Source organism: Oryctolagus cuniculus, chromosome 13 (assembly GCF_964237555.1).
Source record: "Oryctolagus cuniculus chromosome 13, mOryCun1.1, whole genome shotgun sequence".
In the NCBI taxonomy this organism is placed as follows: Eukaryota; Metazoa; Chordata; class Mammalia; order Lagomorpha; family Leporidae; genus Oryctolagus; species Oryctolagus cuniculus.
In genome coordinates this window covers 64,384,000-64,396,332 of record NC_091444.1, presented here as the reverse complement: position 1 = coordinate 64,396,332, position 12,333 = coordinate 64,384,000, and the positions used below count along the sequence as shown (strand labels likewise).

General features: G+C 39.7%; 1 protein-coding gene across 2 annotated transcripts in view; it reads left to right on the top strand.

Annotated features, from left to right (window-relative positions):
* Positions 1-12,333, top strand: part of ADSS2 (adenylosuccinate synthase 2) — a 43,222-nt gene that overhangs the window by 22,811 nt on the left and 8,078 nt on the right. For both annotated transcript variants that reach the window (XM_070055619.1, XM_070055620.1), the window contains 6 exons: positions 5,563-5,629; positions 5,882-5,989; positions 6,657-6,738; positions 8,136-8,262; positions 9,500-9,654; positions 11,333-11,457. In XM_070055619.1, coding sequence (XP_069911720.1) covers positions 5,563-5,629; positions 5,882-5,989; positions 6,657-6,738; positions 8,136-8,262; positions 9,500-9,654; positions 11,333-11,457 — 664 coding nt within the window. The remainder of the gene's footprint in view (positions 1-5,562; positions 5,630-5,881; positions 5,990-6,656; positions 6,739-8,135; positions 8,263-9,499; positions 9,655-11,332; positions 11,458-12,333) is intronic.

Here is a 12,333-nt window from a genome sequence, read left to right as displayed (position 1 = left end):
ATGTGCATAAAGTGTAGGTAACTTAAAAGCCTGTGTGAGACCTATATTTTAATGTGACCCATTCCATTATGGTAAAAAGGGGAAATGATGGTATTAAAAAACTCAAATAACTGGAAAGTTGACTGAGCCCCATTACTGTGAACCTACTTCAGATCTCTGCTTCAGGAACTCGCTCCCTCACCACCGATCTGAAAGGAACAGGTATAAGCCCTGTTGTAGTTTATGGCATTAGAGCCCTCATTCCAGAACCATGCAAAGGATCTGATACATAGATGCTGAAAACTACTAATTAATTTCCGAGAGTTTTTTTAAAATTCCATAATACCATGAGATTAAGTCAGGATAAAGTACTGGGTGACCGGAGCAGAGTATAACAGAACTAGAAGCTCAACTGTGTGTTTTGTGGCAATTTGCTTACTTTCCAGGCTTTAAAGCTCCCCATCAGGACACCTCACACAAGTTGTTTTTTCATATTTATGCCCAGAAATTAATTTGGAGGCCCTACGATGATTCTCATATTTATTTTTCAAGGAATATGTCCATTTCATCTAACAATATTTGTATATTTTCCTTTTAACTTTTATAGAATCTTTGGTAATATTCTTCTTTTCTTCCTAATATTAGTAGTAATTTCATTTATATCTTCTTTTTCTCTTGATTAGTTTCCATTTTATTGGTTTGGGGCCCCTCCCTAATTTTTTTTGTTAAGCTTTACTGATTTTTCAGTATTTGCTTTATATTTCATTAATGTGAACGTTTTGCATTCTTTTTCTTGTGGTTTTAATATGCTCTTCTAGTATCTTTAGAAACTTAGTTCATTATCTTTAGATTTTTTTTTTTTTTTTCAATTTGACAGGCAGAGTTAGACAGTGAGAGAGAGAGACAGAGAGAAAGGTCTTCCTTCTGTTGGTTCACCCCCAAATGGCCACTATGGCCGGAGCTACGCCAATCGGAAGCCAGGAGCCAGGAGCCAGGTGCTTCCTCCTGGTCTCCCACGCAGGTGCAGGTGCCCAAGCACTTGGGCCATCCTCCACTGCCTTCCCGGGCCACAGCAGAGAGCTGGACTGGAAGAGGAGCAACCGGGATTAGAACCTGGCGCCCATATGGGATGCCTGCACCGCAGGTGGGGGATTAACCAAGTGAGCCACAGCACCAGCCCTAGATCTTTTCTTACACAAGCATTTAAATCTGTATATGTCCCTACATAACTATTTTAGCTGCATCTCACAAATATTTATGTTTTTGTATGCTTATTTTTATTCAGTTTAATTTATAAATTTCTTTTAAGTTTGATTCAGAGCTATGATATTTGTGTTTAATATGAGAAGATTATCCTAATTCCTCTCTTTATTTCTAAGAATTTAATTTTATTGTGGATAGAGACTATGCACTGCACGTCTTCAGAGGTCAGTTAAGTCATTGAGGGTATTGTTTACGTCTCTATATTCATAAGTCAACTCATGCTCTGACTCTGTGCTCTGTTGGGTACTGAGAAAGAAATGTTGAAAGCTTCAACAGTAACTGTAGATTTGCTTGTTTCCTCTCTTCAGGTCTCTCAGTTTTTGCTCTGTGCCCTTTGAAGCTCTGTTAAGTGCATATTTAAGATTTTTATTTAGATTCCTTGATGGAGCTTGTAGTATGGTAGCGAACACAAGCAGTAGGCAAGATAAATATGTACTAAATGTCACATGGCGTAGACTGGCAGAAATCATAAATCAGAGGAAGGAGCTAGGCAGTGCCATGCAGTTTGGAGGAGATACTTGGTGAGATAAATTGTGAATGTCTAAAACGAAACAGTATTAACATAAGTACTAAAGGTAGGAACGTGTGATTATCTTTAATTTTTAAAAGTTAGACTGAATTCCCAAGGTGGCATTTCTTTGGTTTTGATATACAGACTGGATAGAGAGCAAAGCGACCTCAAACACAGATTGCTCTTTCAAAACAGTAGTAGCAGACGTGTCAGAGCTCTGTGCCATGATAAGCTTCATGAAAGTAATTATTGAAATTGCACTAATACCATTCTGGGGCCTAGGAACACATTCGCTCTCTGAAAAGATACTAAATTAGTTTCTGGAAATATGGGTCACTTGCTTTCATCAGCCACTTATTTCTGGTTTGCCAGTTGCCTTTTTAACTTCTTTAAATGTAGAAACTAAAACATTTAAATGTAATTTTTTCATTTGAGAAAATGAAGCAACTTATTCTAAGATCTCAGTGATTTGCAATGAAATGCTCCTTAGGAATTATTCTGTCACCTTAAGTACATAGCAAAGGCTGTTGACTGGGCAACAAAATAGAAACATAATAATAAACAATCCTGTAGCATGTGATAGCTATTGGACAAAGTCTAGAATCTGTGTTTTAGAAATAAGTAAACATTTTAACAGATGATATAATAGTAGCAAGGTGCGTGCGCATACACACCCTGGTCATCATCTGAACTTCCTTTCATCTACGGTAACTGCTCTTCTTGATTCTTTCATCACAGATTACTTTTGTCTGTTTCTGAACATAATATCAAGTTATATACTATATGACCTTTTCTTTTATGGAAAACATTTTTATTTGGAAGGCAGCATGAGAGAGAGAGAGAGATCTCCCATCTGCAGGTTCATTCCCAAAATGGTTACAACAGGTAGGGCTGAGCCAGGCTGAAGCCAGTAGCCAGGAACAGGTGTCCCATGTAGGTGGCAGGCACCTAAGTTCTTAAACTATCAATCTGTGGTTCCCCAAGTGCATTAGCAGGGAACTAGATTGGAAGTGGAATAGCAGGGACTTGAATCAGTGCTCTGATGTGGGATGTGGGCATCCAAAGTGACTGCCTAACCCACCGCACCATATGCCCACCCTTAGATGATCACTTATTTCTGGCTAATACAAAACATTCTGTGTGTGAGATTCATCCTTATTGTTGCATGAAGCAAAAATTTTTTTCATTGTTGAATAGTATCCTATTGTGTAAATAGACCACAATTTATTTATTCATTCCCCCATCGATGAAAATTTGACTTGCTTCCTGTGTTGAACTGATATGTAATGTTGTTCTAAACATTCTTGTAGATGTCTTTTGGTGCACAATATGCCAATGTGGTTTTAAGGATGTTGCTGTTAATCTAGTTCTGTGGCACTGAGACAAACAGAATTTTAAATCACACAATGCAAATTTAGCTTATGTAGGGTAACTAATTGGTGTTGGGATTGCCAGAACTCACCTTCTGGGAGCACCAGGGGAAGCTGTTGTTGATCCTACAAAGCTATGGTTCTGGCCCTTACCAGGCAAAGTGAGTGGGGGTGGAGAAGTACCTTGATAGTTCATTATCTCAAAAGGAAGGAATTAGGGAAGAGGACTTGTGTGGTTTTAAGGTTTAGGGTTAATTAGAGGGTCATTTTAGGCCAGCTTCATCCATTTTTCTAGTCCACCATCTATAACTACAATATTAGCCTTCTCATAATTCTGAAAAGTTCTTTTAAAAATGACACCACTAGTTCAAAAAACCTTGTATCAGTTTTTTTTTTTTTTTTTTTTAAGATTTATTTATTTATTTTAAAGTCAGAGTTACACAGAGACAGGGCAGGCAGAAAGAGAGAGAGGTCTTCCATCTGTGGTTCACTCCCCAGTTGGCTGCAATGGCCAGAGCTGCACCGATTTGAAGCCAAGAGCCAGGAGCTTCCTCTAGGTCTCCCACATGGGTGCAGGGGCCCAGGACTTGGGCCATCTTCCACTGCTTTGCCAGGCCATAGCAGAGAGCTGGATTGGAAGTAGAGCAGCTGGGTCTTGCAGACCAGCGCCCATATGGGATGCCAGCGCTTCAGGCCAGGGCATTAACCTGCTGTGCCACAGCGCTGGCCCCAAGTGTTTCTGTTTAATATTCACATTTTTCAACTTACTTATTTGGAAATTGTAACATTAGTAAAAAGAACTCACAATTAAACACACTAAAAGTCATTGAATTGTACCCCTAGAGTGGGTGAGTTTTCTGGTGTGTAAGTTACATTCCCATAAAGCTCTTTTTATTTTTTTTTTTATTTTTTTTTTAATCTTTTATTTAATGAATATAAATTTCCAAAGTACGACTCATGGGTTACAATGGCTTTCCCCCCCCACCGTCCCTCCCACCCACAACCCTCCCCTTTCCCACTCCCTCTCCCCTTCCATTCACATCAAGATTCATTTTCGATTATCTTAATATACAGAAGATCAGCATAAAGCTCTTTTTAAAAATGTTTTTAATCACAGAAACCTTGGTAAAAATTTCAGAGGCCAGAATTCTAGGCCTGCCTCTTCTGTAAAATTGACTATTTATTCAGTCAGTAAATACTTGAGAACTTGTTGGCACAGGAGATTAACTGGTCTGCTAAATTGACATGGTCATAATTCTTAGAGTGTTGGTAGGGAAGGGAAAGTACAGTGTGCGTATAGGCATAGCAGGCGGCATAGTTCTGCAAGGTAAGCATACACCATTTGTAGCCAGCACTGCAAAGAAGGCCAGTGTGAGACTAAAGATATCCAAAAGTACAGAGTTACACACATTAGGAAAGATGAGGGGAGCAGGGGACTGGTAGGGAAGTATCAACGCAATCCCTAATTTTCTAGAGTCCGGCACTTGAAGAAAGGAGGATATTTTTGTAAATTGAGCTATGTAGAATTTTAAGGTAGACTGTTCCAAAATACCTTCTCAGTTACTATTTTATTTATTTATTTATTTATTTGAAAGAGTTACAGAGACAGTGGGAGAGACAGAGAGATCGATCTTCTATCCACTGGTTCATTCCCCAAGCGGCCGCAATGGCCTGGGCTTAGCCAGGCGACGCCAGAAGCCAGGACCTTCATCCCGGTCTCCCTTGTGGGTTGCAGGGTTCCAAACACTTGAGCTGTCTTCTGCTGCTTTTCCCAGACCATTAGCAAAGACCTGGAGAAGTGGAGCCCATAAGGGATGTCAGCATCTCAGGGGGCAACTTCAGCAACTATTCCCCAACTCCTGCCCATCAAGGACTCATGTTTAAGATATTATATACTCCTTTGTAAAATAACTGCAATCAATCAGAGTATAAGATCTAGCATTTTTTTCTGTGTATTAATGTACAGGCTGGCATTATAGTTTTTCTTTCTTCTGCTATTACTTTTTTTATAATTTATCTACTTAATTTGTCATAATGAAATTAGACAGAAGGGATTTATTGCTTCAGTAATTTGAAGTTCAAGGGCTGGCGCTGTAGTGCAGTGAACTAAGCTGCCACCAGCAATGCTGTTATCCCATATTGGAGCTCCAGTTCGAGAGTCTCCTGCTCTGCTTCTGCTCCAGCTCCCTACTAATGGGCATGGGAAGGCAGCAGAGGATGGCCCAAGTTCTTGGGCTCCTGCCATGCACGTAGGAGACCCAGATGGAGCTCCGTGTTCCTGGCTTCAGCTCGGATCAGCCCCAGCTGTTGTGGCCACTGGGTCCCTCCTCAAATCAAATGAGTAAAATTTTAAAATATTACAAAAATAGTAATTTAAAATGCAACTTTGCTTTTATATGTTGCCATTGTTTTGACAACTGTGATTTTATTTCCTTTCAGTATTTGATTTTCATCAAGCAGCTGATGGTATCCAGGAACAACAGAGACAAGAACAAGCAGGAAAAAAGTATGATTTGTATCTTGTGCAGTTTAAACATATCTATATCCTTATGTTTAAATTCCAGGCCTGAAGTTTAAGAAAAATAAGTATTAGAATACTCCGCTTAGACATCAAAGAAAACTGACAGGATTATGAAAATGAAGTTAAACAGAAAATAGGCATATGTAACTTTATTTATTTATTTATTTTGATGATGATCTGATCATAAACCTATGTCTTTCTCATCTAACTCAGAGCTTTTTTTGAATTGTTTTAAAGTTTGGGGACCACAAAAAAGGGCATCGGCCCAGTTTATTCTTCCAAAGCAGCTCGGAGTGGACTTAGGATGTGTGATCTTGTTTCTGACTTCGATGGCTTCTCTGAGAGGTAACTAACATGTGTTTCAAAATCAAGTGAACGAATGGATTTTCACTCCAGAGTATAAAACGGTAAAGTCAGTAGTCTATCTAGTTGAGTAGTGGTATTAGCTTTCATTATATTCTAATGGGTCCTTAATTTCAGAGTAACTTCATGGAAGATAACATGACGATTTTATAATGCTAACTTACCCAAAAGACAAAGCCATAATTATATTAAGGATTGGCGTATGGGATGGTTTGCTAAGATGTGGAATGCCTGCGGGGAGTGTGCAGTAGTTTGTGGTTGCTATGTTCTAGGGTCATACGTTTTGGATTTTTAAGTCTAAGACTCCATTATGTCCTTCCATCTAGAGGTAATTTGCTTCCCAGATCCTGGTGACTTGTGTTCCAAGCTCATCTTGAAAAATAAAAATACCACATTGATGCACACTCTGTAGAAAAATCTCCAAACAAACCTAATAATCATCAGAAAGCTATAAAGTGACTCAGTGATAGGGGATGGTTGTGTTCAATAACAAGAGACATCAAAGCTTTAATGGGGTGCTGTGTGTCACTTTTTAATCAACAATTTATGTTTGTCTGCATTGGCCGGGCACCTCCACTGAAGAATATTAGAGTTGAATAATAATATTTTCTAAAGAGAGTTAATGTCTTGATTTATCTGTATTTCTCAGATTCAAAGTTCTAGCTAACCAGTACAAATCTATATACCCCACTTTGGAAATTGACATTGAGGGTGAACTACAAAAACTCAAGGTAATGGTTTTTGATCTTTAATGTCCTTTTTAACACTTGTTTCCAAACTGGCCTCTAGATCTTTTATTCATTCATGCTTTGTCTAGGAATTGGTAAAGGGGATTTTTTTGCCCCAGATGTGACATGTTTGAGTGACCTCACACAATTAGGCTTAGATAAGATGTTGAGTGGGGAGAAGGGAGTGAGAGTAATACCTTATCTCAAATAGGGACCACATCATAGATCTTAAATGCAAAGGTAGGAAATTTAGCCTTTTTTTCCCTTAGTGATAATGAAAAGCTATTGAGTAATAGTGAGCAGAAAGAATAGATCTGCATTAAATAAAAATCACTCATAGCAGTTGGAAGATAGTTCAGCGAAGAGATGAGTGACAGTTGATTACTTTTAAAGCTAACCAGCTCATTCAGGAATGAGAGCCCAGAGTCAATTTCTTTAGCACTATGCTTTTAAGAGACTGATAGGGTAATTGACCAAAGATTAGGCTCATAATTGGCAACTGTTAGGTGTCAGTGGTTCCTAATTAGTTAATAGTTGAGTCTCATCACCATCTTTCCATTTCCACAGTCTTTGCTGAATTTGGGGTTGTTGCTTATGTAGCTGGTCATAAAACTCCTTCTCATCTATAGATAAATTATCAACTCAGTCCCAGAACTGAATAAGATCCGTAAGCCTCTTTTGCTACTCTAAAAGGGCTGCAGACTTTCGGTCTGTTCTCTCAACTAAGTTCCCAAAAAATTGACCTCCAAGGACCCTTGTAAATGTTAGATATTTGTATTTTAATGTATTGATTGTTACTTAAATAGATAGCCACTCTTTCATTTTTATGCACTGAAGGTTTTAAATTTATTATTAGCAAATTGGAAATACGTAGTTGCTGAAGTATGGATGTAACTTTTCAATTCAGTTGTGCAGATGTTCTGTGTTAATTTAAAGAATAATGTAGAATTTGGTAAGAAGAGTTTTAGAGGTGATAGATGTTGAACCAGGACTTTAAACAATGGGTTTGATGAATGACATAGTCATTTCAGGTATGGGAAAAAAAGGACCATGACTGGAATAAGCCAAAGATTGGAGACTATAGAGCCCAGGGTTCATGCATTCATCAATTGGTGTCATAAATTCAGTTGGGCTCATGAGATGCAGTGAGGTTCTTACAGAATCTTGAATATCATTGTTATTTCTAATTTTTCTTAAGCTAATATCACTGTTCTGGTCCTGAAAAACAACCTGAAAAAGCACTGCTAAGCCCCATGTTGCCCTGGGATGAGTGTTACCCCAGGCTCCTTTCTGCTTTCAACATGTCAGTTTTCACTATCATAGTTGGGTAATTTGTACTCATACTGGTTATGTATATTCTATTGGCATACATGGAAATTGGTTTTTGCTTTTGTGTATAGGGTTATATGGAAAGGATTAAACCAATGGTGAGAGATGGAGTTTATTTCCTATATGAGGCCCTACATGGACCACCAAAGAAAATCTTGGTAGAAGGTGCAAATGCAGCACTATTAGATATTGATTTTGGTAAGTGACATTTGACTTCATAGGGAGTTTAACGGAGCCCAAAGTACTTAAGATATGAATAATTAATGGTAGCATTAAGGAGCTTTAAAATAATGCTTCTAAGCTAGTGTACTCAAGAGTGATGGCAGAGTGGACAGTGAGAGAGAGAGACAGAAAGAAAGGTCTTCCACCCTCCAATGGCCGCCGCAACCGGCGCGCTGCGGCTGGCGCACCGCGCTGATCCGAAGCCAGGAGCCAGGTGCTCCTCCTGGTCTCCCATGCAGGTGCAGGGCCCAAGCACTTGGGCCATCCTCCACTGCACTCCCGGGCCACAGCAGAGAGCTGGCCTGGAAGAGGGGCAACTGGGACAGAATCTGGTGCCCCAACCGGGACTAGAACCCCGGGGTGCCAGCGCCGCAGGCGGAGGATTAGCCTAGTGAGCCGCGGTGCCGGCCCATGCCAATCTTTTTAAAGGAATATTGTGAAAGACGCAAAACAGGTCTTAAGTTTTCTAGTTCATTAGAAAAATTAAGTCATTATTTGGGTTCAGTGAAGTTGGGGGTCCTATAAATTGTGATTTTCATTCTTGGTTCCTGGTTCAACTCCCAGACTCATTTCTCTGGAACTAGAAGTCTTCTTTAGAAGTGTTATTTATTTGATGCCTGCATATTGAACATGCAGTCAACTGCTGTTTACACTAAGTAACTCCTGATGGATGCAGAGCATGTCCTCCATCTTCCTATCTTCCAAAGGTTAATGTTTGACTTTTTCAAAGCACAGCCTCATTGTTTGTTGGCTGTTTTGTGTAAATGTAATCTGCGTGGTTAGTCTGATCGTTCTCAGCTCTTACTGGCTTTTGATGCCAAGTAAACCAATTTTAAAAAGCATATTTCTGTGTAATTTTGGTACCATCATATGGCTTTGGTATGAAAGAAATTTGGGAATAAAGAAGCATGTCTAACCAGCACAGTGAACAGTTTACTGTGAAAGGAATGGGGTGGAGGGGAGTACAGCATTCTATGATTCGGGGGTCGTTCCCCGAATAGAAACCACAAAGGCCGAAATGGGAAAACGCTTAAGTCACCCATGGTTTTATCTCAGTACAAAGAAGAGCCCTGGATTAAAGCTGAGACTTTGAGAGGGCAGTTACAATATGGTCAAGTCTGTTGGAAGCCTAGAACATGCTTGCACATCATGTTAATGGCATTCTGTTTTAAGTTATATGTGAATATATGTTAATGCTTGTTTCTATTTGTAGGGACTTACCCTTTTGTAACCTCTTCCAACTGCACTGTTGGAGGCGTTTGTACAGGTTTGGGAATGCCCCCACAGAATGTTGGGGAAGTGTATGGAGTTGTGAAAGCTTACACAACTAGAGTTGGCATTGGTGCGTTTCCTACAGAGCAAGACAATGTAAGCCCATTTCTTAGTAAATCTAATTCAAAAAATATTAAAATTAAAATGTATGCATCCTTTTTATTTCCTGAACAAATTCTTACTTCTCATGCCCTTTACTTTATTTACATGATTGATCACAGCAGCACATGTATGTAGGTATATGTATTTGCACAACATGCATGTAAGTTTTAATGATGCCAGAATGCAAAAGGTCACAAAGTATACCTTTAATTAATTAAAAGGTGCAAATTCAGGAATAGGTAGATCATAGGTAGGAAACAGATTTAAGGAGTGATTGTAGCTTAGACTTTTTTAAAAAGTCAGAACGTCAGAGTAGAGAGCGGGGAGAGACAGAGAGAGATCTTCTGTCTGCTGGTTTACCCTCCAAGTAGCCAGAATAGCCAGGGCTGTGCCAGGCAGAGACAAGAGCTTCATCCAGGCCTCCCACATGGGTGGTAGGGGCCCAAGCACTTGGGCCATCCTTCTGCTTCTTTTCCCAGGTCATTAGCAGAGAGCTGGATTGGAAGTGGAGAAACTGGGACATGAACTGGTGTCCATAGGGGATGCCAGCATTGCAGGTGGTTGCTTTACCTGCTTCCCCACAAAGCTGGCCCCTGTATCTTAGATTGCTAAGCATTGTTTTGAGTCTGAATTCTCTCCCAAAAGGGCACTGTAATATCAACAGTTACTTACAGAAGTGTTTGCCTGACAGTTTTCAGGAAAACATCTTAAACTACAGTTGTTCTTGGAAAAATTGATTGGACCTGTCTATTTTTAGGAACCAGTTGTTAGCAACTTGTTTGTTCTTTATTTTTTTCAAAGATTTATTTGTTTATTTGAAAGTCAGAGTTACACAGAGAGGAGAGGCAGAGAGAGAGAGAGAGAGAGAGAAAGAGGTCCTCCATCTGATGGTTCACTCCCCAACTGACCGCAACAGCTGGAGCTGCGCCGATCTGAAGCCAGGAGCTTTTTCCAGGTCTCCCACGCAGATGCAGGGGCCCAAGGATTTGGGCCATCTTCTACTGCTTTCCCAGGCCATAGCAGAGAGTTGGATTGGAAGCAGAGCAGCCAGGTCTTGAACCGGTGCCCATATGGGATGCCAGCACCTCAGGCCAGGGCATTAACCTACTATATCACAGCGCCAGCCCCTGTTTGTTCCTTCAAAAACTCATTTTATTTGAGAGACAGAGAGCTCCCATCTGCTGGTTTACTCCCCAGATGCCCAAAACAGCAGGGGAAGGTAGCAGTTGAAGCTGAGATCCAGGAACTCACTTTAAGTCTCCCTGTGGGTGGCAGGAACACAACTACTTGAGCTGTCACTGCCTCCCAAGGTCTACAATTGCAGGAACCTGGAATCAGGAGCTGGAGTGGGGAATCACACCCTACTTATATCTATTATCATTAAAAGTATCGGTTCAAGTGGATGGAAGGTATATCTCTCTCTGTAACTCTGACTTTCAAAAAAGAAAGAAAGGAAACCATTGGTTTAAAAAACATGGTTAAAAATCGGAGCTAAAAGTGGATCTGTCCTAAATAATGCCTTCCTCAGATAAAATCCATTATCTCTGTGTAATTCTATCTTTATTTTCTGAACACTGTTTATCTCAAAGAGGTTTTGACTTATATGATACCTAGTCCCCTAGATTTGTCACGTTGGTATTCTAATACGAAAGTTCTATTTTCTGTTCTTTAGGAAATTGGAGAATTACTACAAACACGAGGTAGAGAGTTTGGTGTAACTACTGGAAGGAAAAGAAGGTGTGGCTGGTTGGACCTTGTTTTACTGAAATATGCACATATGATCAATGGATTTACCGCGTGAGTATTCTTTGGCAATATTTATTTCAGGAAATCATGGGACAATTCATGATCACCTGTTTAATTTTGGGGAGTGTAACATGAGGTAGTACCGTACTAGAAAAATTTCACGTTTAAGCCTCCAAATTGAAATTGTAGTTCCAGGAAGAAGTGGACCAAGATATATAGGGGTAGCGTACCCAAAAAGAAGGGACCCCCGGTTATTGTCCTAGATATCCAAAGGTGGTAAAAATTACCATGATAAATTATCATGATAGTCTTATATGTATTTATGTATACAAGGGGGCAAGATAGTACGGTAGGCAGGCAGGCTGGTGAGTGGGTGCATGGCTGGGAAAATCGAATAAGCACAATGTGTTGTTCAGGGGGAGGCTGTAACATGTCGTGATTTAGTGCAGAGTTCATATCTGACTTCCTAGATGCAAATCTCAGATCTCTACGTTATTAGGCTTACATAGCTGGGTGAAGAAATCTTTGTCTGTATCTGTTTCGTCTTTAAAATGTAGATATATTTTGAAAATTATGTGAGAAGTATAGTACGAGTGTATAGCACACTGCCCAACTCACTGAAAATCAGCAGTAAAAGTTAGTTGTATTAATGCATATACATAATTATGTAAATAAATGTGTTCATATCTGCATTAATTTGCCTGAACTTCTAGCAAATAGAATAGAGAATTTTAAAAATTGCAAATGAGAATCCCAAGCCTAGTATTTTATCTAATTTCCACAGATTTTTCCTTAAAAAGCTGTTTTCCAGACAGTTTACCGGGAATTTTTGATGTATCAGCAAGAGGTCCTTGGTGTGGTTTCCTCACTCTTCTTTGACACTTTCTGACAGAGAGTGCAGGTGATGGTAACCAGAGGAAGGGCTGA